Raw genomic sequence first — 23,919 nt, forward strand, 5'->3', positions numbered from 1 at the left:
TAATACTAGTCGTTGCAGACAAATATCGGGCATTAGGACAATAATACATTAATTCATAAATAATATTTCGTTTAAAAGGACATTATTATATGATGTATAACGCAAGGACTAAGACTTCCCACATGGTGATTACATAATCTTAACCAACTATAAGGCTTATCACGATTAGTTACAGTACATAGTGCGTTACATAATAAGTGTGTATTAGTGCTAAATAATAAACCTTGAGTCAGTTCAATAATGCGGTGAAGGATTTCTTATAAATCTGATATTTTTAGGTTTTCATTTTTGTTCAAATATTTTCTGTGACTTTTGGTTTGTTGTGATGTAAAATATACAATTTAATTAAGAGATAGCGTAGTTTATGGTAGTTGTAAGAATTTACTAAATTGTTGAAATAGTTTCTGAGAAAATAACGACCCTTATTATCGTTAAAACTACAAAATATTTTAGAAGTAGGTACCTACGTTATTCTCTTTATAACATTCAAGATAGCTACATTATCCCTTGGTGTCATAGAAAACTCTTAATAGAGAAAAATTCTCAAGAAATCTAAAAAAAATAATTAGAAAAGAAAAGAAGCAAGATTAGCTCTTTGTCGTAAGTAGATGAGAGTTCATATGTTTACGCGTTCCAATACTTTAACCCCCTCTTCAACATGCAAATGGCGACTGACGTTAATTGACACCCCATTTCTGCATTCGACCTTGAATAAGTTAGGTTATACATTCAACAGTTAGTCAATACATTAGAAGTTAGTCCAAGCGATTAGTAAGTAAATTAGTCGTATAATTAGTGAGATTAGTCACACTACGTCACTCACCGCAAATCATCTAAGAAGTCGTTGACGGCCGTTATCATATTGTTTCTGAACTGGAAACACAAAGACGAACACAATAAGACATACTATAACTACACAATACTACACATTAAAATACACATGCAATAGTACACGCCAGTTAAGTTTGTGTGTCTGAATATAGCAACAAGCCTTTTTTCTTTTTAACCGGCTTCAAAAAAGGTGGAGGTTCTCAATCCGTCGCTATTTTTTTTTTCACAAAGACAATTCCCGCACTAAGAATTGCTCTTGTATCGCGGGTACTTTTATAAACATACAAACAACGGACACAAAGTACAACCGGACTCGAAACAACTATTTGTGGATCGCAAAAATAATTGTCCCTTGTGGTAATCGAACCCACGACCTCCCGACGCGCTGGTAGTAGCATGGAGGACCTTAACCACTGTGCCACGAAGGCAGACAATGCGAAGAAGATGAAACATAGGTGCAAAAGATGTAAGGAGTGCGTGTGACGGAGACGTAACAACGACGTGCTTCCGTTCCCTCACACGCACTCCGCGTATACGTCTACTGTATTTATGATTCATCTGCTGCTTTAGCTGCTATATTCAAATACTTTTAAATGGCAAGTACTATACAACTACTTAACTACTACTAATTATAGGAGTCCAAAACCAATTTTTGGAGTACAAGGGGGTCACTAGTTTCTGCCCCATCACTTCATTCGCGTGATAGGGTTTCCCGTCGTAAAAAATAATCTATGTGTTATAAAGTATGGTAAGGTTAGTGGTCAACCTAATGTCATAGTTGTTCAAGCCATCCGAAAAGGCTTTTGAATTAACGACTGTTATCTTACCCCCGGTTTCTGAGTACATTTAGCGGTAGTTTATCTATTCAATAGCGTTTTTTAAATAAGAGTTTTTACGCTATTGAATAGATAAACTACCGCTAAATGTACTCAGAAACCGGGGATTAATGGACAACAACCGAAACAAGGTTTGGCTTTCAAAGATTGGAGACGCTCAAATCAAATACAGCGGCGACCTATCTATGAAAATGACCGCGTCAAGCGTTACTTAACCGATTACCGACCTGTAAGAGAAACTGACTATAAGCGCCTATATACGAAGTACGACGAAATAAGATGAACTTCCTATATAGAACTTTTGACTGCCTCCGTGGCGCAGTGGTTTAGGTCACCACGCCGATACCATTGCATCGGGAGGTCGTGGGTTCGATTCCCACACGGAGCAATTATTTGTGCGATCCACAAATAATTGTTTCGGGTCTGGTTGTGCTTTGTGTCCGTTGTTTGTATGTTTGTAAAAGTCCACGCGACACAAGAGCAATTCTTAGTGCGGGAGTTGTCTTTTTTAAAGAAAGAAAGAAGAAAAGAACTATTTGCCGTTTTAATTTTCATCTTAAAATCGTGTTACTAATACGCCACGTGAAGGCAAACATCTCCTTGGCATTGTAAAGCCTTATGTGCTAATAGACTTATATACGTCATCACTCTGATTTGCTTCTATCTCTCAATGTAAGAAGAGAAATAGTAATAACTGTTCTTTTTCTGTAGAGATGGTTTAAATTATCTATTTTAGCTTTCTTTCTATTTAATAATAATGTCCTTTTAGCCGATATACGGCTACGACAGTCAGTTTCATTGAAACTGATCATCTGTGCAGGACTTTGTTTTTAGTGTCCAAGTGTGTGCACAATACACAGGTACACTCTCTATTCCATCACTCTCATAGTCTGGTGGGACGGATAACCGACACGACCAGTGAGAGGTCAGGCGCAGGACCGACGACTTTACGTGCTGTCCGAGGCACGGAGGTCTTCGACCTCAACTTCCCAACTCCGGGCAAACTCTAAGAAATTCTTAACAGAAAATCTCAGAAAAGACTTTTTGGTCCGACCCAGGATTCGAACCCGAGACCTCTCGCACGGTAGCCGCATATACTACTGACCGCGCCTTTTTCCGTTTCTCCTTTCCTTTCTTTGTAAGGCCCTTCTAGCCGATATTTGGCTTCCAATAAAAACAGCTAACAATACAAGAGTCTGTTCAAAGGTACATATAATGTGTACAACATGCAAGATGTCAGGATTATTATATGGAACTAAGAATATGAAAATGAAGTCTAGGGGAGAGGCCTTTGCTCAGCAATAGGACACAGAAATAGGCTAGATAAACTAAAAAAAAAAAGAATATGACCTGCGAAAAGTGATTTTATTTCGCCAATTAAACCTTCGGGTACAAGATGTACCTTGTTGAAAAAACTGTTTTATTGGAAAGAAGACAAATTCCGAATTATAAACATACCCTCTTATTCATAAACACACTATAAACCTATTTAAGTTAAAAAACTACTATAGTATGTTTTCTCTTTTTCATTTCGCTAAGGAGTAATAGAAACAAAACTCTTTATAAGCCTTTCATAACTCCATATATTTTTATGGATAAGAGGCTTAGTATCTTATTGGAAACTTTAAAATCCACGGGTTTTTGTACCTATATAAAAGTAACAACCGTAATACCGTGTGCAACTTTTGGTACTAAGATAACTTATCTCGGAAATGGATTAGAAACTTTTCTTTTCTCAGTTGTATAGTCAAAATGACTTGTTCACAATACCTATAATAATATGTTTTTTTCCCGTACTATTTTATTGAATAGTTAGTCGTCAACTTAAAGTCAAATTGTTTGATCCGCCCAAAAGCATATACGACATGGCTTAACGACTGTATTTATTTATTTATTTATCGTATGGTTAGTGGTCAACCTAGTGTCAAGCCTTCGGGCGCCTTTGACGTGGCTTAACGACTGTTATCTTAATTGACAACAACCGGGACCAACTTTTTACGTGCCCTCCGAAGCACGGAGACGCCCAGCTCAAATACCACTATACAGTCACCCATCTATGGAATGACCGCGGAAAGGTTTGCTTAACCCACAGATCGTTTACCGACCGGTGAGCGCAACTGACAACAATCGGGACTGACTTTTATACATGCCCTATGAAGCACGGTGACGCTAAATTAAAAACCACTAAGCAGCTACCCATCTATGTACTATCCGAGGTAAGATTGCTTTACCCTCGTATCTATTATAGGTCGGTGAACGCAACTTGCTCCTGCAAAGCCCTCAAAACTACCCTAAATATAATTTGACTGCCTCCGTGGCGCAGTGGTTTAGGTCACCACGCCGATACCACTGCATCGGGAGGTCGTGGGTTCGATTCCCACACGGGACAATTATTTGTGCGATCCACAAATAATTGTTTCGGGTCTGGTTGTGCTTTGTGTCCGTTGTTTGTATGTTTGTAAAAGTCCCCGCGACACAAGAGCAATTCTTAGTGCGGGAGTTGTCTTTTTAAAACAAAAAAAAGAAAAAAAAAAAAAAATTATGATATCTTTGAATTTCATACGACATTTTTGTACTTAAGTAGCGTTTTGAACCGTCACTAAAAAACAGATGGTTGAACTGTGAGTCATACAAATATTCATCGCCAAATGCAACCGATGACACAGCGACCACACGTCTACCAACATGTGGTCCATTCAAATAAAACTCATACGACATGTAACGTGTACAAAATCTGTTCAGCCGTTTTGGAGTAACAGCAGGACAAATAAGCAAACAAATTCCACAATTACTCCTGACATATATGTATACATATTATCACCCTTGTTGTATCCGAAGATTTAGTCAGAGGTGTATGAAATACACCCACGTTTCGCCTCTAAATGTTCGCCCCATGTAATAGGGGGCGAGGCTATTGCCATTTACGGGGCACGTTACCAAACTCCGGACTTCTGTTAAGAAATCATCATCATCAGCCTTCCTTCTAACTATGTTAGAGTCGGCTTCCAGTCACACCGGATGCAACTGAATACCAGTATTTAACATAGAGCGACTGACTATTGGATCTCCACAACCCAGTAACCTTGGTTATAACACGATACCCCTCTTTTTTGTAAATTAATATTAAAAAGAAAAGACCAATAATAGTAATCATAACTTTTAAACTCTCGCGTTGCATGTTTAATATATAATAGGATACGGGAATTGAGGCAGGCGTTACGCATTTTAAGGTAAAATGCGTGTTTCGCGTTAATTCCTATTATATACCAATAATAGTACTTTGCCTGACCCGGGAGTCGCCAGTCGGTTATCGACTGCGCCACTGAGGCAGTCACTCCTGACATATATATTATTTTTTCCTGTTTGGTCATCCTCGATAATCAATGAGAGAATATTTCACAAACATTTGATTGTCACATAATTCTCATTATTGTTAATATATTCTCAAAACACATGACTCAATCATACCATCATCGGCTAGAATTGTCTTGTACGTTTTATCTAATAATATAATAGAATGAGGGCCAGTTTCACGGATTACGAATACTGCCTCCTATAGTTGCGGTTGAGGTTGTTCTGTGGATGGGTGACCATGTTATACATATCGAGTGCCTCCGTGTTTCGGAAGGGACGCTAAATTGTGAGTCCCGGCTGTCATTTTCGAAGATCTTTGACAGTCGTTAACAGTAGTCAGAAGCTTGAAAGTCTGACAACCAGCCTTACTGAAGGGTATCGTGTTATATCCCAGGTAACTAGGTTGTGGAGGTCCGATAGACAGTCGCTCCATGTAAAACACTGGTATTCAGCTATACTTACAGCTTATACTGTAATGGAGCGAAAATTAGAAAAAATATGGGCAGAATATGACAAAACCGAGTGATAAAATAGTTTAATAATACTACACCTAAAAGATGTGAGAGAAGTAAACTTTGTCTGTAAAGATCTTAGCAAGCGACGAACTTTTCTCTGTCTACCCTCATGGGAAACAAGCGTAATATAACATCTGCAAGTATTATTATAAATAATAAGTATGGAAAGTTTTGAAAGAACACAAAATATATGTTTTCTCTCATACAATAGGTACTCGCGAAGTCCCACATATTATATCTTAGATAAACACTCGATTGATAAGAGATAGTGATAACATCTCGTGAGAAATTATCGTCCCAGTTACGTGAAGAGTGGGTAAGCAGTGTAAGTGATGTTTAAAGAGACTTAACTGCGTTATTTTTGAGTTTTATTCTCTGAAAAGTGTATTGACTTTTATCAGAAAAAGTTATTAAACTATTGACATAAAAAAAAATACAATAAAGATTCCCTTTAGATAAAAAAATATTTATTTCGTATACTTATCGAATATTTTCCGTTATAAAAAATACCTTGATTATAAATTATCTTAGGAGACACGAAACAAATTAAACGGAGTATTTTTGAGATTCACAATTTGAACCGGGAATGATTTTAAAAGCGTAATTTTTGGTTTTTCGTTTTTACAGATCACAACGGCTGAACCGATTAGGATAAAATTTGGTACGGCTTTTAATAATATCCCGAATTCTTCCAGCGGTTAAAGCCATTAACAACTGGTCTTTATTACGCTGATCAAGAGTGTTTGCAACTTCTAACAGACTGTACTAGCTTTTGCCCGTGACTACATTTGCGTGGTTTTTTACAGACAGAATTGTCATACAAATTTTCATCCCCTATTTTATCCCCTTCAGGGCAGAATTAATCAACTTCCTTTAATAGCGAATGCCTACGTCATAACATCTACCAGCATGCCAAATTTCTTGTTTGGGCTGTGCGTTGATAGATCACTACGTCAGTCACTTTTGAGTTTAATATGTATAGATGTACAACTAAACCAACAAACATAACACCTTCAATTTTGCGAAAGTGTTCTCACAGTTCAATGACCCCACATTAAATATACTTGTACGACCTTGCCAATGCATCTGTTTTACAACTAGTGAAAGTGTCGCGACATGTACGAATAAATGACGCTCTTTCTTAATGTTTTATAGGGCTGTTGAAGGATTATTTTTTGACATACGTATTAATATTAAAAATGCTGAAGTCTGTCACGGCTATACTGCTGAACTAATTGTGATGAAGTTAAACTTGAAGATAGTTACAGTCATCAAACACAGGCTAGATACTGAAACAGGGTATGCACGCCACAGCCCCAGGTATCGGCTAATTACGATAATATTAAGAAAGACAGGCCTTCTACCCTGTAGACACTGCAGTTAAAAATCAGTGCAGCAGGTCCGTTTTAATTTGAGCTATAAATAAATATGACATATTATGCAGTCCATTTGGTAGACAAAGAATACCCTCTTAACTTCTCCACTGGTTATTTTTTTAAATTAAAACTATTATCACTACATATTATAAAAAAAGTTTCTTAGCTGTGCATGTCTGTCTAATCGTAATAAACTCCCGGAACCGATTTCCCGAGGTTGGTTTTAGTGTAAAATTCGTTAAAACTAACTCTTTAACTCGGTCAGGGTTTAGGCGGGCCGCTAGGTATGACTAAAAATCGAAAACAGTTTCTTATTTATAACCAGACTTGCAAAAAAATCTAAATTTTGAAGTTTTAAAACAGTGTTCTTTAACTATTCGCAAACTCCACCGAGCTTCAATAAATATGTAAATGAAACTTAAATATCGTACGTGACAGCCCTGAGATGTGCCGTATGAATACAAATTGTACCGCGAGTTCGTATTGACCAATCATCTGTTCAAATAAACTGGATAGTTTTATTTTAATGGCTGCCGAAATTAAATTGTTTCGTAAAGGACTAATTACTAAACTAGTATCCAGCAGTGGTTTAGGTAGCCACGCCGCTACCATTGCGTCGGGAGGTCTTAGGTTCGATTCCCTGGACCATTGGGTCTGGTTGTACTTTGTGTTCGTTGTTCGTAAAAGTACCCGCGACACAAAAGCAATTATTAACCACTACGCTACGGGAGGTAGTAGTTGAAGCACGGACAGGCTCGATATACCAGTATATGGTCACCCATCTACACAATACCTATAGAAGGTTGCTTAACCCACGGATCATAATTGTTAGGCTTTACATGGAAACTAAAAGTAACTTAAAAATTTAACTAAACATTTCTCCTTTTAATCAGTGAAAATTATCTTTAAAATATACAATTGCTTACCAATGAAGTAAGAAAGTATTTTAAACAACTTTTACTCGAGTGAAACGGTAAGGTGATGTCATCGAATCGGATGCAGTTTGCAAGGAATGTGGTGTAGGGGACAATTTGGACCATGTGTGGGTGTTTCGGCTATGCGGACTAATGTTATGTTTGTCTGTCTGTTACGCTTTTAAGATTAAAGGGATAAATAGACTGATGAAATTTTGTACGGAGATTTTAAATCAGGAGTGAGACCTGATAAAACACACTCAAAACAATTTTTGAGAGCATTTCGCACAGATCTTATAAAGCAGTGGTTCCCAACCAGTATGGCGAATGATTTTAAAATTTTAAATTTAGATGTTGATTATTACACTTTATTTTTATTATACTAACATAGTGGTAAACCTGCTAACAAGAATAATAAAAAGTGGTCCCGGACTAAGAAAAGGTTGTGAACCCCTGTTGTAAAGGGTATGCCCGTTCTGTATGTAGGACTGGACAAAAGCATTTTCTGTGCCTCAGTTGCCTAGAATATACCTGAATTTACCAGAACAATTCTATGTGAGGAGTAGTTTAATGCTTTGCCTAGCTCAATTCACTGCGAGCTGAATACAAAAAGTGGGTATTTGGAATCCATCTCATTGATGAGTATAATTCCGAAACAGTTTGGACATGTTATCCCCAGGTACATTTAGTAGTGGTTTATCTATTCAATAGCCTTTAAATTCATATACATAAAACGCTATGAATAGATAAACTACCGCTAAATGTACTCAGAAACCGGGCATAAGTCTAGGTTAAACCGTAACAGAATTAGCTCCTAAACATCTTAAAGACATTTCCCTTCACCAGAGCGTCGCAGAGACTAATGAATATGAATCATTCATATCACATACGCGTGCGACCGTTTAAGTTAATGACTCATCTGCTAAGCTATGGGAAACGACAAGCACGATTTAAAAGGGTTTGGGAGTTTCAAGTGTTTAGCAATTTGCCCGCATGTCCGCTCGAGCAGATGTCTTTCTTTTTCAAGAAGCATTTTGCGTTCCGAAAGAGAAAAAGAACTATGTATTTTCAAAGGAAATAACACCTTGAAGAAAAAATCTGTTGGTAGACAGTGTAAGATAGAAGTTAAAGAGCTCTTTAATCGCTAGGCACCCCAAGCCACAGAAAAATGTTGATACAGCTATCAATTTTTCGAATTTTTCGTCTTTAGGTAGGAGTTTTTTTTAACGCACTCTTCCACAGTAGTAAAGATTTGAGTCCACATTGCTTGGCAATTAATTCTTTAAGAACTGTTTTGAAGAACGCAATGTTATGTAAATGTTGAGGAAGATACGTATGTGATATCTGCTTGCTTTAACGGTAAAAATTTATAGAGGAACCGAGGCCAGGCTCAGCTTCTATCTAGCAAAGACCCACCTTAAGGTTTCAGTATTCTTCTTGTCATCGTGTGGTTAGTGGTCAACCTAGGGTCAAAGTTGTTCAAAATCAAGCAAATATCACTGTAACTTCGAAAGGTTCTTACGAGTACTTATTTTTCTTATTTTAAACCATAAAGAAATAAATACCTAATATAATAAATGATGATATCTTAAATTTCTCATAACGTCAATTATTTTACATTGCGTAGCAACACATTTGTTTATTTGTACTACTTACTTCGTGATTAATGAATCGTATGCTGTGAGATCTTAATTAATTTTAATTAACTCTCACTTGGTTCTTGTGTACAGTTTAACTATGACATTCGGCATACTTGTTCAGCCTTTTAGCATTAAAAGAAAAGATTATAAACATTAGGATTTTTTAATTAATTGTTAATTCCTAAAAGAAGGTACTAAGAAAGGTAGCCTTTCTTTCAAACTATGCTGTAGTCGGCTAACCCCCGGTTTCTGAGGTACATTTAGCGATAGTTTATCTATTCAATAGCGTTTAAACTCATATAAAAAAAGTTTTTGAATAGATAAACTACCGCTAAATGTACTCAGAAACCGGGGGTAAATAATTCTAATGAATCGCCAAATATGTTGCTGAGCGCAAAACTTAACATCGGCTGAACTATTTCGACTTATAGTTTTAGTAAATTTGTCTTAAAGACACGGGAAAGATTTTTATGGAGAGAAAAAACAAAAATATGCAAAGAAAATATGTGAGCGAAGCTGCGCGAGACTGCTAGTTATGAATAAAAGTGAATGATTGTGACTTCTAAAAGAGCATACAAAATGGATTTTCTTTAAAAAAAAAAGGGTAAAAAGCAATACTTGCTAAAAATGTTGCGTGTATATTAGTTTTAATTCAATTAATTGTCATTTAAAATTTAAAATATTTGTAAAATTTACCTTCATCAGAAGAATCTTTCTACAGGAAAGTCGTAGACAGAAGCTAATGTTTTGCTAAAGAAAAATCGATTATGTAGAGATTTTTTAAATATCAATGACCTCTTCAACCATTAGGTAACCTAACCATATCTTAAATCCTGATTATCATAATGCGGTTTTTATATAAAATAAGTTTATTTATAACTAGTGAAAGTTTACATAAATTAATGCAACTTATGAGCAATACCTTTCACTCAAAAGTTTATAGTGTGACTTGAAAAGTGCGATATTATTATTTGTGATCAAGTTTATATATTTTTTTTATATAAGTACTTCAGTATTATAAGATACATATATCCACATTCCACAAGCCGTGTCTGTCTGTCTATTTGCGACAAACTCAAAATCTACTTAACAGAATACCACGGTTTTTACTAATAGATAAAGCGGTTTTTCAGGAAAACCTGAGTATTTAAGTATTAATTTTAATAAATAATCAACGCACACACGGTCATCTCATTCCAAACTAAGCAGAACTTATAAGTTTTATTTAATCTTGATCCTTTGATCAATCTTAAGGCATTGTTTTGTAAGCTAAGTTACGATTGTTTTAAATCAGGTCTTCATATACTAAAAAGGGGGATAAAAGATTCGTCTTATATTTTTTTTATTACCTAACTGATATACTAATTAAAATTTCTTATTTACTACTCCTTCCTTGCAAACGAACCTGCAAGCACAAACTATATAATCGTCTTACGCTTGTTCATTATCTTATGCTATTAAAATTATATTTAATACCCGTCAAGAGAATTTATTGCTAGCCATTGACCGATTTATCACAACTTGTATGGGTCACTATCAATGCAGTAACCAGCTTGTACTATAGAACTTTGAAACTCAAGCTAGTTTAATACAACCAATTAGGGGTACACTTTAAGAGTGAGCAAATCTACATATATATTAACTAGCGGACCCGACAGACGTTGTCCTGTCTACACATTAAAAATAATTTAAAAAAACATTGTCCAGCGGACAACATTGTGAATCTAATCAATTGTCAGATCCCCTTGAATACACACAAAAAAAATCATCAAAATCGGTCCAGTCGTTTAAGAGAAGTTCAGTGACATACACACTTACAGAAGAATCCATACTAATATTATAAATGCGAAAGTAACTCTGTCTGTCTGTCTGTCTGTCTGTCTGTCTGTCTGTCTGCTACTCAATCACGTCTAAACTACTGAACCAATTTGCATGAAATTTGGTATGGAGATATTTTGATACCCGAGAAAGGACATAGGCTACTTTTTACCCCGGGAAAATTACGCATTTCCCGGGAAAATTCAGAAAATTCAACAAAGTCGCGAAAAGTCAGTATTATAATGACATTGAATTAACAAAATTCCGTTGCCATGGTAACAGTTTTAATGGCGGATATGCCTTAGCGCGACTTCGTTATACTAAGAGATATAAATAATTTTGAGAATATTTTTCGTGAAAAAAAAGCATATTTTATATCATCACGCTACGACCAATAGGAGCAGAGTAGGTAACAGTAAAAAGTGTTACAAAAACATGGAAAATTCTGACCTTATTCTCTCTTATGTGACGCAAGCGAAGTTGCGCGGGTCAGCTAGTTATATACAGGGTGTGGCGTAAATAATGGATAATCCTTTACCAGCGGATGGGCGACCACCCAACTGATCTAAATATCAAAATTTATCTCTGGCAAAAGTATCATAGTTTTTGAGATTTTGGCCATTTTGTGTGTATTTTAAGAAAGCGATTTAAGCTCGTTCTTTTTAATGCTGTGATCACAATTTAAGGCTTTTTTTAAATCCGTTTTTTGCAAATAAATCCTGAATAGATGTGCTATTGAATCTACAATCTTGTTTTGTTATTACTACTTGTTTTTTATTTAAATTATGCATTCAAAGTTGAATTTTATAATCTTTCACAACATTTGTGCAACTTTGAGCACGTGTGGTGAAAAAAAAATGTAAGGTGGCTTTACTGCCCACGCCACAAATAATTTCTAAATTTTATTAGAATTCTAAATTGGTATAACATGCAGCATTAATACTGATTATTGTTAAAATATTACAAAGAACTCAAATTAATAACACTTTTGCCGGTGACTAATTTAATTTTTTCACGCTAAGCGCGTTCTAGATTCATTAGCACATCTATTCAGGATTTAATTGCATAACACGGATTTAAAAAAAGTCTTAATTTGTGATCACAGCACCAAAAAGTACGAGAGTAAATTGCTTTCTTAAACACACATAATGGCCAAATTTTTTTGCAAATAAATCCTAAATTGATGTGCTATTGAACCTAATATCTTGTTTTGCTATTACTACTTGTCTTTTATTTAAACTATGCATTCAAAGTTAAATTTTATAATTTTTCAACACTTTTGTGCAACTTTGAGCACTTGTGTGCAGTGTTGAAAAAAAAAAGAAATACAAAACATAAATACTATTCAAATAAAAAAGATAATTAGAAATCTAAAGAAAACTACTCTGTTGACAAAAAAAACATTTTTCATCAAATTGTAATACTTACATTATTTTGAAATAGACTTGGTAGAAGCAGCACAGTTCCAAGCTTTTTTATCATCTAAATAATCTTTAATAGTGTAATAACCCTATAAACATGAATATTTGAAAGCAAACTTAGCTTAAACGCGCTGATAAAATAAAATTTGTCGACCGGCAAAAGTGTTAATAATTTAAGTTCGTTGTAATATTTTGACAATAATCGGTGTTAATGCTGCATGTTATACCAATTTAGAATTCTAATAAAATTTAGAAATTATTTATGGCGTGGGCAGTAAAGCCACCATACATTTTTTTTTCACCACAAGTGCTCAAAGTTGCACAAAAGTTGTGGAAAATTATAAAATTTAACTTTGAATGCATAATTTAAATAAAAAACAAGTAGTAATAACAAAACAAGATTGTAGATTCAATAGCACATCTATTCAGAATTTATTTGCAAAAAACGGATTTTAAAAAAGCCTTAAATTGTGATCACAGCATCAAAAAGAACGAGCATAAATCGCTTTTTTAAAAAACACACAAAATGGCCAAAATCTCAAAAACTATGATACTTGTGCCAGAGGTAAATTTTGATATTTAGATCAGTTATGTGGTCGCCCATCCGCTGGTAAAGGATTATCCATTATTTACGCCACACCCTGTATATAAAGATATGTGAGGGAAAATCTTTGGACCCCTTTTTACGAAAAATACGCGGACGCAGAAGTATAAAATTTGGCACACTTACAGTTTATGTATGTGTGTCGGTTATACGTCTTACTAGACTATGAGAGTGAAGGAATAGAGTGTACCTGTGTATTGTGCACACACTTGGACACTATAAACAAAGTCCTGCAAACCGATGGCTGGTTCCAATGAAAATGATATCAGCTAGGAAGACATTGTTATTATATGTATTTCCAGAAGATGAAGGCTGATGAAATGTTCCTCCATAAACAACGTTGTTAGTACCTACCATTTTATAGGGGACTAGCTGACCCACGCAACTTCGCTTGCGTCACATAAGAGAGAATGGGTCAATTTTTTCCCCGTTTTGTAACATTTTTTACTGGTACTCTGCTCCTACTGGTCGTAGCGTGATGATATATAGCCTATAACCTTCCTCGATAAATGGGCTATCTAACACTGAAAGAATTTTTGAAATCGGACCAGCAGTTTCTGAGATTAGCGCGTTCAAACAAACAAACAAACAAACTCTTCAGCTTTATAATATTAGTAAAGATGAGTCTACTGCCATATCAATATCAAATAACTCGGTGTACGGTTTTCTTGGTTCATTGGTGTTTCCTTGATATTTTCCCCATTTTACACAAGCAATACTACAATACTATGTACTCCACACATGTAGGATGACGTCATAATTTATCATACAATCGCAGGTCTCTTCCTTCGATTGTTATGCAAAAGGTCCCGTGCTCATTGTGTTGTTTTATGTTACTAGATGTATGACTTGAATCATAGTACTTGTTCTGTCTCTTTCACTCTTTGAATATGATAATCTTTGTAATATTTAGTACTATTTTACTAGTCGTTCTGTCTCTTTCGCTCTTAAGGCTGTTTGGATATGCAAATCTTACTATATCCTACTGATATTATAAATGCGAAAGTTGTGTATGGATGTTTGTTACTCTTTCACGCAAAAAGTACGGAATAGATTTTGTTGGTTTTAAGGTAGTTTAAAGCTTGCAATTATTACGAGGAAACAACACTTACTCCCGTTTTCTGTGGCACATTTAGCGATAATTTATCTATTCAATAGTGCTTAAGCTTATAATAATATAACAAAACGGTATTGCATAGGTAAACTACCGCTAAATGTACTCAGAAACCGGGGATTAATAGTCTGTCCAAAATACGCCGAAATAAACCTCAGATATTTCAAATTTCCGTGCCCCATTTATCAAATATGGTCCGGCTGTTGTTAACAAAGCCACGAGTTCCTCAGATTGTAGTGAAACACTAATAAACTTTATTTATACGAGAATTTATGCTAACATGCAATAGATTTTGAATTTCTTGGCGTTTCGGCGCAGGGTACACAGGTCGTGAAGTATGTAACGGACAGAATTTAAATATGATTCAGACCATGAACATTATCACCAAGTAATATAAATCACAATAAACATCAGTTTTTCTTAAATAAACAACATTTCATGCCTACAACGATTCGCTTCTTGAATACCGATAACATTATGAGTCAGTTTATTCAAGAAATCAGTTTTAAAATTGTTGAAGTCATATTATGAATCATGGTGATCAATCTTAAAGTTACAATCAAAGTTTTGTCAAACATACTTCGTGTCAAACAAGCATGATGGTACACAATTTTTTCCTTTGCCCATCTTTTCCTTAGCTAAGGCCACTCTGCCCAGAAGTCTCTAGTTCGATTCCCAGGTCATGAAAAAAGTAATGCCATCAAAAACATTCTGTAAAAACCTCAAGTCTCGCCGTAAAAAGTTGTGAGATCTATATAATACCAAGTCGATTAATCTATTTAGTCTCTACTTAAAGGACCTTCTGTCTTAAGTTATTACGAATGTTATTAACATGCCAATTTTAAAAAAAATACCTTTAAAACAAATAGACCGACCTGGCCATCGCATGATTTGATTATTAGTATGTATCACACTACACAGCACGACAAGAAGTTAATGCTCCTGAAATGTTAATGGAGAATTTGTGTTTTCTTGCGATGACCAAGTCGATCTATTTGTTTTAAAGGTATTTTTTTTTAAATTGGCATGTTAATAACATTCGTAATAACTTAAGACAGAAGGTCCTTTAAGTAGAGACTAAATAGATTAATCGACTTGGTATTATATAGATCTCACAACTTTTTACGGCGAGACTTGAGGTTTTTACAGAATGTTTTTGATGGCATCTCACTTCTTTTTGTAGAGCGAACATAAGTCCAATTTGTAAGGAAAGACGTTTTTTTTTTTCATAATTCAACATACTTTCCTATGGGAATGTTATTCAGTTTCATGGGCTAAACACCCTTACCCACCCTATACCCTCTCCTGTTATGCCTCATATAGTAGGTACCTATTTACACCTATTTATTTTATTTTCTACAGTAATAATAATTCATTAACTGCAAATGTAACCTTGTAATCTCATACATTTATATAGGATTACAAAGTTATTGTTGCAGTTTGTGTATTTAGAAAACTGGACCGAAATTAGACAATATTAAAATTTTCCCATGATTAAGACACTAAACCCTATTTGTATTCTAAATTTTAAGCTTCTAAGTCTGCTAGAAGTACCTTAGACTTTTGATGATCGGTGAGTCAGTGAGTCAGTGAATCAGTGAGTGACAAAATTCAAAATTTTAACAAGTTGTCATTCTTAAACTACTGGTTCAAATTGACTGAAATTTTAAATATACCGTGTTTATACAATGACTGATTAGTTGCTGAAAATCCAGGCTTCTTGTTTTATCCACAACGAAATTATAGGGGTGTCAAAAATAGCCCGAATTGCTTCGAGAAAAGGATGTTACGGCCGTGCCGCTTTTTTTTTGCTCGACTTGCGGGGGCACTTCCGTGCCCCCAGATTCCTGACATTTTGTCACGACTTTTGGAAACCGGATTATGTAAATTGCCCAAACCTTGAGGAGTAAGTAAAGAGAGGTCTTTGGTTTGAGCTATCGCCGATCGTATTGGAATATGGTCTCACAAGGAGGAGATGACTGGAATAGAGAGTACCTATACCTGTGTATTGTGCACACACTTGGACACTATAAACATCTAGCTGACCTACGCAACTAACTACTATCCATACTAATATTAATAAATGCGAAAGTAACTCTGTCTGTCTGTCTGTCTGTTACTCAATCACGCCTAAACTACTAAAACAATTTGCATGAAATTTGGTATGGAGATATTTTGATACCCGAGAAAGGACATAGGCTATATGTCATCACGCTACAATCAAAAGGAGCAGAGTACCAGTAATTTTTTTTTTTACAAAAACGAGTAAAATTTCACCCATTCTCTCTTATTGGACGCAAGCGAAGTTGCGCGGGTCAGCTAGTTTTCTATAAAGAAAAAAGGATTTTGGAAACAAATAGCAGCCTTAACTTCATCCATCTTCATAAAGGGTTTTAGACCGTATTCTATCGTTATAACGACCTCATTATATATTTCTAGACCACCTCAACGCTGCACATTATCACACACAAATACATACTTAGAACAAAGGATACAATAATATTTGCGTAACGAAATATTATTCTCGTAAGACAATAGGACTCTGTCACTTATCACATTTAATTTAAGACTTGTATGACTCAAATTGAATCATTTAGTTTACGTATTGTCCTAGCAGTCCAAAAAATATGGAGAAGAGGAATATTTCGTCCTTTTTTCAGGTCAAAACAGTTGCACCGATTTTGCTAAAATATTGTAGAGCCATAACCTAGTTCTGGATTTTCTTCAGAAGCGAAAGAGAGGTTCGATGCCCTTAGGAAAAGTTAAGGTAGCCACGCTACCAGTACATCGAGGGCTCGATTCCCACACGGAACTAACTATCTGTGTACTAAACATTAAAATCCGTTATGTAGTTTTTGCGGTGTCACAAAAGTCATAAGTTTTTATAATTTTAGTAGGATATTCTACAAAAATATCAGGTGCGTAGTACTCGTAACCGGTGGTCCTGTATGACAACATGTATGGATCTGAATGAAGCAAGGGAAGTTTGTAAGGATGGTACTAAATGACGTTTACTGCTCTGCCTAACCTCATAAGAAGGTGTGAATTAATGTATTCAGTCACTAGGTTATCGCTGCATCAGAAATAGTGCAATAAATATAGTTTTTATACTACAAACACCGTAATATTAACGCATGAATGTATGTTACACTTCACTGGGTTTGCAGTTCTTGTAGTCCATTCACACCTGTTCAATTTAAAGAAATCAATATCTTTATATATATAATTCTTCTGTAAGTGTGTATGTCACTGAACTTCTCTTAAACGACTGGACCGATTTGGATGGAATTTTTTGTGTATGTTCAAGGGGATCTGAGAATGGTTTAGATTCACAATTTTGTCCGCTGGACAATGTTTTTTTATTTAATTTTTATGGCAAAGCAATGTTTGCCGGGTCAGCTAGTCTTAGTCATATAACTCAAAGATGACTGACTGGCATAGTGATCTATCAACGCACAGTCCAAACCACTGGGCGGATGGAAATTTGGCATGCAGGTAGATATTATGACGTAGGCATCCGCTAAGGAAGGAATTTGATAAATTCTACCCCCAAGGGGATAAAATAGGGATGAAGTTTGTATGAAACTTCTGTCCTAAGTCACAAACCCCGCGGACGTAGTCGCTGGCAAAAGCTAGTGCCTATATAGAACTCCTGGGTGACTGACTGACTGATGGACACCATACAGTCGAAACTACTGAGCGTAGAAACTTGACATTTGGTATGAAGATTCCTTAGGAAGCGTAGAGGAGCACTAAGATATTTTATGTGGAAATGACCAAGTCCAAACCAAGCAATGCAATGTTAACAAAATAATTGATAAATATACTTATATACTTTTAAATACATACTTTTACAGATAAATTAACAACCAGGCTCAGAACAGATACTCGTGCTCATCACACAAATATTTGTCCCGGGTGGGATTCGAATCACCCGGCGCTACTATCGCGGCGAAGTGACCACGTTAACCACTGCGACAAACGTGTAGTTGTAAATAGTATTATACCTATGGTTACTTAGCTACAAGTCGGTTTATGTGAACTCACCATTAATCTATTCTTAACGAACTAGGTCTTTGTTTTATTCATATTTTAGCCTACATTTTATGTAATACAGACACAAAGTCACGCCTTTTTTTTAAGAAGGTAGGTAGAGCAAAAATCTTAAAAAATACGCCAGTTATTTGGTTCATTCACATTCTTGGATTCTAAAGAATTACCCTTATATTTAATTAAAACCCTCCAATACTACACCATTGGAAATAATGATCACTTGTTCTAACGGTGAAAGAAAAACATCGTGATGAAACCTTGTATGCCTTTTTAACATATTTCTTAAAGGGATGCAAAGTCCGAACCCGCACCTGGCCAGCGTGGGCTAACCGCTACGTTGTACTGAAGGAGACCCTTGCCCAGCAGTGGGACACAACCATGGGTTAAAAAAAGTTCTAGATTTATAAATAGACTTTACTATTCATATTAGCTCTTGCCCGCCGCTTTACTTGTGTTTGTCTAAACGATCTTTCCAAAATCGATTCAGCATTTTTTCACAAACAAACTTTCACATTTACAATATTAGCAAGGATTATACATGTTAATTAAATTTTACAAAACGTCTGGTAGGAAACCATAGAAATCAATGTTTACATTAAACTGTCATTGAACCTGTGACCCCGAGCAGACAGAAGCCAATATGTTATTGAACTATTCAAGGTCATAGCGGAGGTCGTGTGGTATAGTAGATTTCTTAAATGTTAAGTTTGTTTTGTGGATTTATCTCCGAAATTGGTGAATCGATTTATATGATTCCTTCAGTTTTTTGTTTAATACCAACTCCCGTATTAAGAATTGCTTTTGTGTCGCGGGGATATACAAACAACGGACACAAAGTACAACCAGACCCGAAACAATTATTTGTGCATCGCAAAAATTGTTCCGTGTGGGAATTGAACCCACGACCTCCTGACGCAATGGTGGTGGAGTTACACGGAGTAGTAGGTTAGGTAGGACGTATATCTATAAAAATATATAAAAAAGAAACCCGTTTTCCTTGGTCACGGCATCACGCGTGAAAGGCTGGACCGATTTCACTAATAATTTTTTGTTGTATTTGTTATTATTAGGAGAAGGTTCTTACGGAAAATATTAAGAAAATCTCTCAGAAATATTGAAAGATAGACATTTAATTTTGCATATTTTAGGCGGTACGAAGTTCGCCGGGTCAGCAAGTTTAATAAAAAATCTCAAGCAAAGACATCATATTTTTCCTAGGTTACCTGCTACTGTGGTACAAATGTACATAAGTATATAATCTATGTACAACAGATACTGTCACATGATACATGCAAACGATACCTCCTGCGCGCCGCAAGCCTTGAGTGCACCTTAATTATGTATTTTTATATATTTTGTTTGATGTAGAAAGTATATTTTATTACCTATGTGGAATTTGGCTAAAATCATCATCGGTCTACACTTTCTTCCAACTATGTTGGAGACGGTTTCCAGTCTTATGAGATTTAGCTGAATACCAGTATTTTACATGTAGCGACTGTCTATCTGTCCTCCACAATCCAGTTACCTAGTTTATAACACGGTACCCCTCGATAAGGCTGGTTATCAGACTTCAAGCTTCTGACTACTGTTAAAGACTGTCAAAAATCTTCGAAAATTAGGGTCGGCACCCACAATTTAACGTGCCTTCCGAAACACGAATTAACTCGATATGTATAAAATGGTCACCCATCTACAGAACAACCTCAGCAAGCGTATCTTAACTTCAGATATCGAACCATTCGGCTTTTGTTATTTATCCACGAGCTCGTCTATTTTATTTAAACTCTTTTTCAAAAATAGGCGTTCCTGCTCTCTGCTAGGATTCGCTTGATTTTAAACCTGATTGTTACGAGTAAATGTATAGTAAAAGTAAAAACATTACCTTTAACGAGGTCAAGATAATACAATCTCGCGACAGTTATTTAAGGACTTTGAACACCAATTGATAAGAGTGCTATAAGAAATTCTTTACAACTATTAAGAATATTATAATGCATCTTAAACGCGTTTGGAAATTGCAAAGTCGCCAACCCGCACTGGGCCAGCATGGTGGACTCAAGGCCTAACCCCTTCCTCATTCCGGAAGGAGACCATTGCCCAGCAGTGGGACATTAATCGGTTAAATTTATTAGGATACCTTATTTGTTTACCCGACGTTTCGATCGAATTGCATCGACCGTGGTCATGGGCTGAAACGTCTATTTTCAATCGCGTTTAAGACCCGTTGCATTATAATATTATGAGTACAAGTCGCGAGAGTTAAAAATCGATAACATTCAAGAACTGAGTATTGGGTTTTTATTCGTCTGGTGGACAAAAACGAAGGTACATGGTACAAGCTGGTCAAAGGTTAGATAAACATTGGATTAATGTGAAAACCCGAACTATCGTAAATCTTATTACGGGTAAAAAGCTACTTTAGCCTGCCGCAAAGTTATGCTTGAATTTATAGGGCTCCGCGAAAGAAACGCATACACTTACGTTTTCCTTAAGTCTCATGCATAGGGGCGAGTCTTTTTTATAAATATCAGCCACGTTCACCACCAACATAAGTGGTGGTGGTATTTAAGTTTAAGTTAAAAATCAGAAATAAAAAACACTAAACTACAAATATTCTAACAAAGGTTTAAATGGTGTTAAACAATAGACATCAATTCAAGAAACAAGGCCGCAGCTCATTTTGACGCCATTAAACAGATAGAAAAACCTAACTGCATTTTAATTACAAATGCTATTAACAACACGATTTTAAGACATTATGAGATGACACCTATTAGAATCCATACTAATATTATAAATGCGAAAGTTACTCTGTCTGTGTGTCTGTCTGTCTGTTACTCAATCACGCCTAAACTACTGAACCAATTTGCATGAAATTTGGTATGGAGATATTTTGATACCCGGGAAAGGACATAGACTACATTTTACCCCGGGAAAATGACGCATTCCCATGGAAAAATTCAGGTGGCGGACGAAGTCGCGGGTAAAAGCATAAAAGTATAAATAGTATCTGATATAAATAGTAGATTTTCTCGTGAATTCGTTCCCTAGGAGATATTTCTCGGAGTAAAAAGTATGACAAGATGTATGGATGTGAATGAAGCAAGGGAAGTTTGTAAGGATCGTAACAAGTGGAATTCTTTGGTAGTTACCTACCCCTATGAGAAAAAGGCGTGATTTTATTTAGGTATGTATGTATGTAGAAATCTTTCAAGAATTCAATGTTTCTTTACGATGTTTTCCTTCATCATAGAATATACGAACAACATAAAAAACTACTTTACACTTAGTATATTCTATTAGATTGTTTTACACACAGACAATTTTTAAGACCCAGTGCTCATAATTATTATACAAACTTTAGCATTTTTAACATCCGAAAGATATTTCTAATCCTTCAAAGCCATAAAGAATCTCCAGACTAAAAAAAACCCTATAAATGAATCACACAAACATTTGTCTTGAACGGAAATCGAACTCACGACGTCTTTGTCGCAGCTGAGTCATTCTTTGACAAAATAGATATAAAACTTACATGTGTATTTTACGTGTCAATTTATCAGATTAAGTGAAGATAAAATTCTTAGTTCAATGATTCAGTTAGATTTTAATCAGTCAACTAGCTGACATCTTCTTTACATAGGTACATCGAATAATCCTACTAATATTACAAATGCGACAGTTTGTGAAGATGTTATGTTTGTTACTCTTTTACGCAAAAACCACTGAACGGATTTTGATAAAATTTGATAGACAGCTAGTCTATAACCTGGATTAACGCATAGGATACTTTTTTCCCTGGGCAATTTATACTCGCGGAATAAGTCGCAGGCGAAAGCTTGTAATATTGTAAATGCGAACGGTTTTGAGGGTGTATGTTTGTTTGTTACCCTTTCACGCATAAACTACTGAGGTATCTTACTGTGGTAGATGCATGGTTCAGCGAGGTAGATAGTATAAGGGCTGGATTAACACATTGGATAGGTACCTAGGTATTACTCCAAGAAATCGTACACCGGAATTTTATGTTTTTTATATGGTTACACTAGTCTTATTTGCATTAAAATTAATCCTCCTTCCTAAAATAAAATATGACTAACTACATCACCATACCTACATACATAGAATCACGTCTTCCCATAAGGGTAGGCAGAAAACTACAATCAAATGCAAATGAAATAAGTATATTTAAATGTGTAAATCATTTTTACGGCATGCAACGATCTGTAAACAGACGCACTGCGCTTGTGACGCGCGAAATATATTTTTTTATATTCATTTAAAATCAGCATACGAAATAAATAAGTATCAAATTCTGTTGATATATTATAGACGGTAGATTGTAGATAATAAATATCTAGACTAAACTTAAAAGAACGAAATATTGAGATGTCTTTTTACCTAAATGAGATTCCAATAGGATGACGACATTGGTTTTTCTGACGCTTATCTTAAGAACTTGAATTCACTTTTATTTTATAAGGTATAAAGTTTAATACTTGTATAATCTTATTAAATATGCGTCCGAAATATTGTATTTGTTACGTGGCTTTAAAAAGCTTAACGTAACTTTTTAAGCAACTTTTTAAGTTACGTAAATTACATCAATGCAGGTTGCACTGCGATTTTTATTGCTACCCTCTTAAAATTGACATGTTTTATTTAAAACAGTAATAAAGTTGTGCTAAGAATATTTGAGTATGTAGCAGACATATTTACCGCAAATTTAAAAAGGTAATTTATCGATTTATTTGAAAAATATTCACACGATAACTCCAATTAATTCAACGCGATAAAACAATACAAATATAATTCCGAACGTTACAGTTTCATTTAAAACTTTAACAAGGAACATTAACTGATATAACTCGATTCGCTATGCAGCTAAAATAAAAGTTTATAAAACAAAAGCAACCAAGTAAAACCTGTTTGCAAAATCTCACGATTTCGCGCGGCCGGTGCGCCGCTCAAGATTTTTTTTTTTACTTTTTATACACACATATGTCACGATAAAGGCACTTTGGGAACACAAAAGTGATAAAAATATTAATTATTGTTTAAACACTCACCTCTTAATTACACTGACACGAAATTAATACGGAATTTAATTCAATATTGAGATAAATGCAATTCACCGGGCGCACACTCGTGACTAGCGGACATTAACACTGGCGTCGGTACTGCCAACGTGACAGTGTAATCGCCGTTACGTTGGTGCTTAATGTTACCAGGTATTCAGCCTTGTCTGAAATTAAATAGGTACTAAAATATTAAGTCTCAATTTTTTGTAAAAGTATTTTTATAATATTACCTATGTGTACTGGGTACATTATGCTGTGCCGGTAAATAAGAAGACTTCTTGCGGTTTGAAGAAAGTTTATTCTCAGATCCTTATTGTTTCGATGCTAGCTGTGGACTGTGTTGCTAGTACAAATGGCCA

General features: G+C 35.4%; 1 protein-coding gene across 2 annotated transcripts in view; it reads right to left on the reverse strand.

The window, feature by feature from the left end:
• Nucleotides 1-23,904, reverse strand: part of LOC142984907 (juvenile hormone esterase-like) — a 37,530-nt gene extending 13,626 nt beyond the window's left edge. Inside the window, exons 1-3 of one of the 2 annotated variants that reach the window (XM_076132785.1) lie at nucleotides 23,791-23,904; nucleotides 23,549-23,724; nucleotides 824-873 (exon numbers count right to left, since the gene is read on the reverse strand). In XM_076132785.1, the coding sequence (XP_075988900.1) occupies nucleotides 824-861 (38 nt within the window). In that variant the 5' untranslated portion in view covers nucleotides 862-873; nucleotides 23,549-23,724; nucleotides 23,791-23,904. The remainder of the gene's footprint in view (nucleotides 1-823; nucleotides 874-23,548; nucleotides 23,725-23,790) is intronic. The other variant, XM_076132786.1, reaches the window with a different exon arrangement.
• Between the last annotated feature and the right edge of the window lie 15 nt (nucleotides 23,905-23,919).

This window comes from Anticarsia gemmatalis, chromosome 28, assembly GCF_050436995.1.
Source record: "Anticarsia gemmatalis isolate Benzon Research Colony breed Stoneville strain chromosome 28, ilAntGemm2 primary, whole genome shotgun sequence".
Taxonomy (NCBI): domain Eukaryota; kingdom Metazoa; phylum Arthropoda; class Insecta; order Lepidoptera; family Erebidae; genus Anticarsia; species Anticarsia gemmatalis.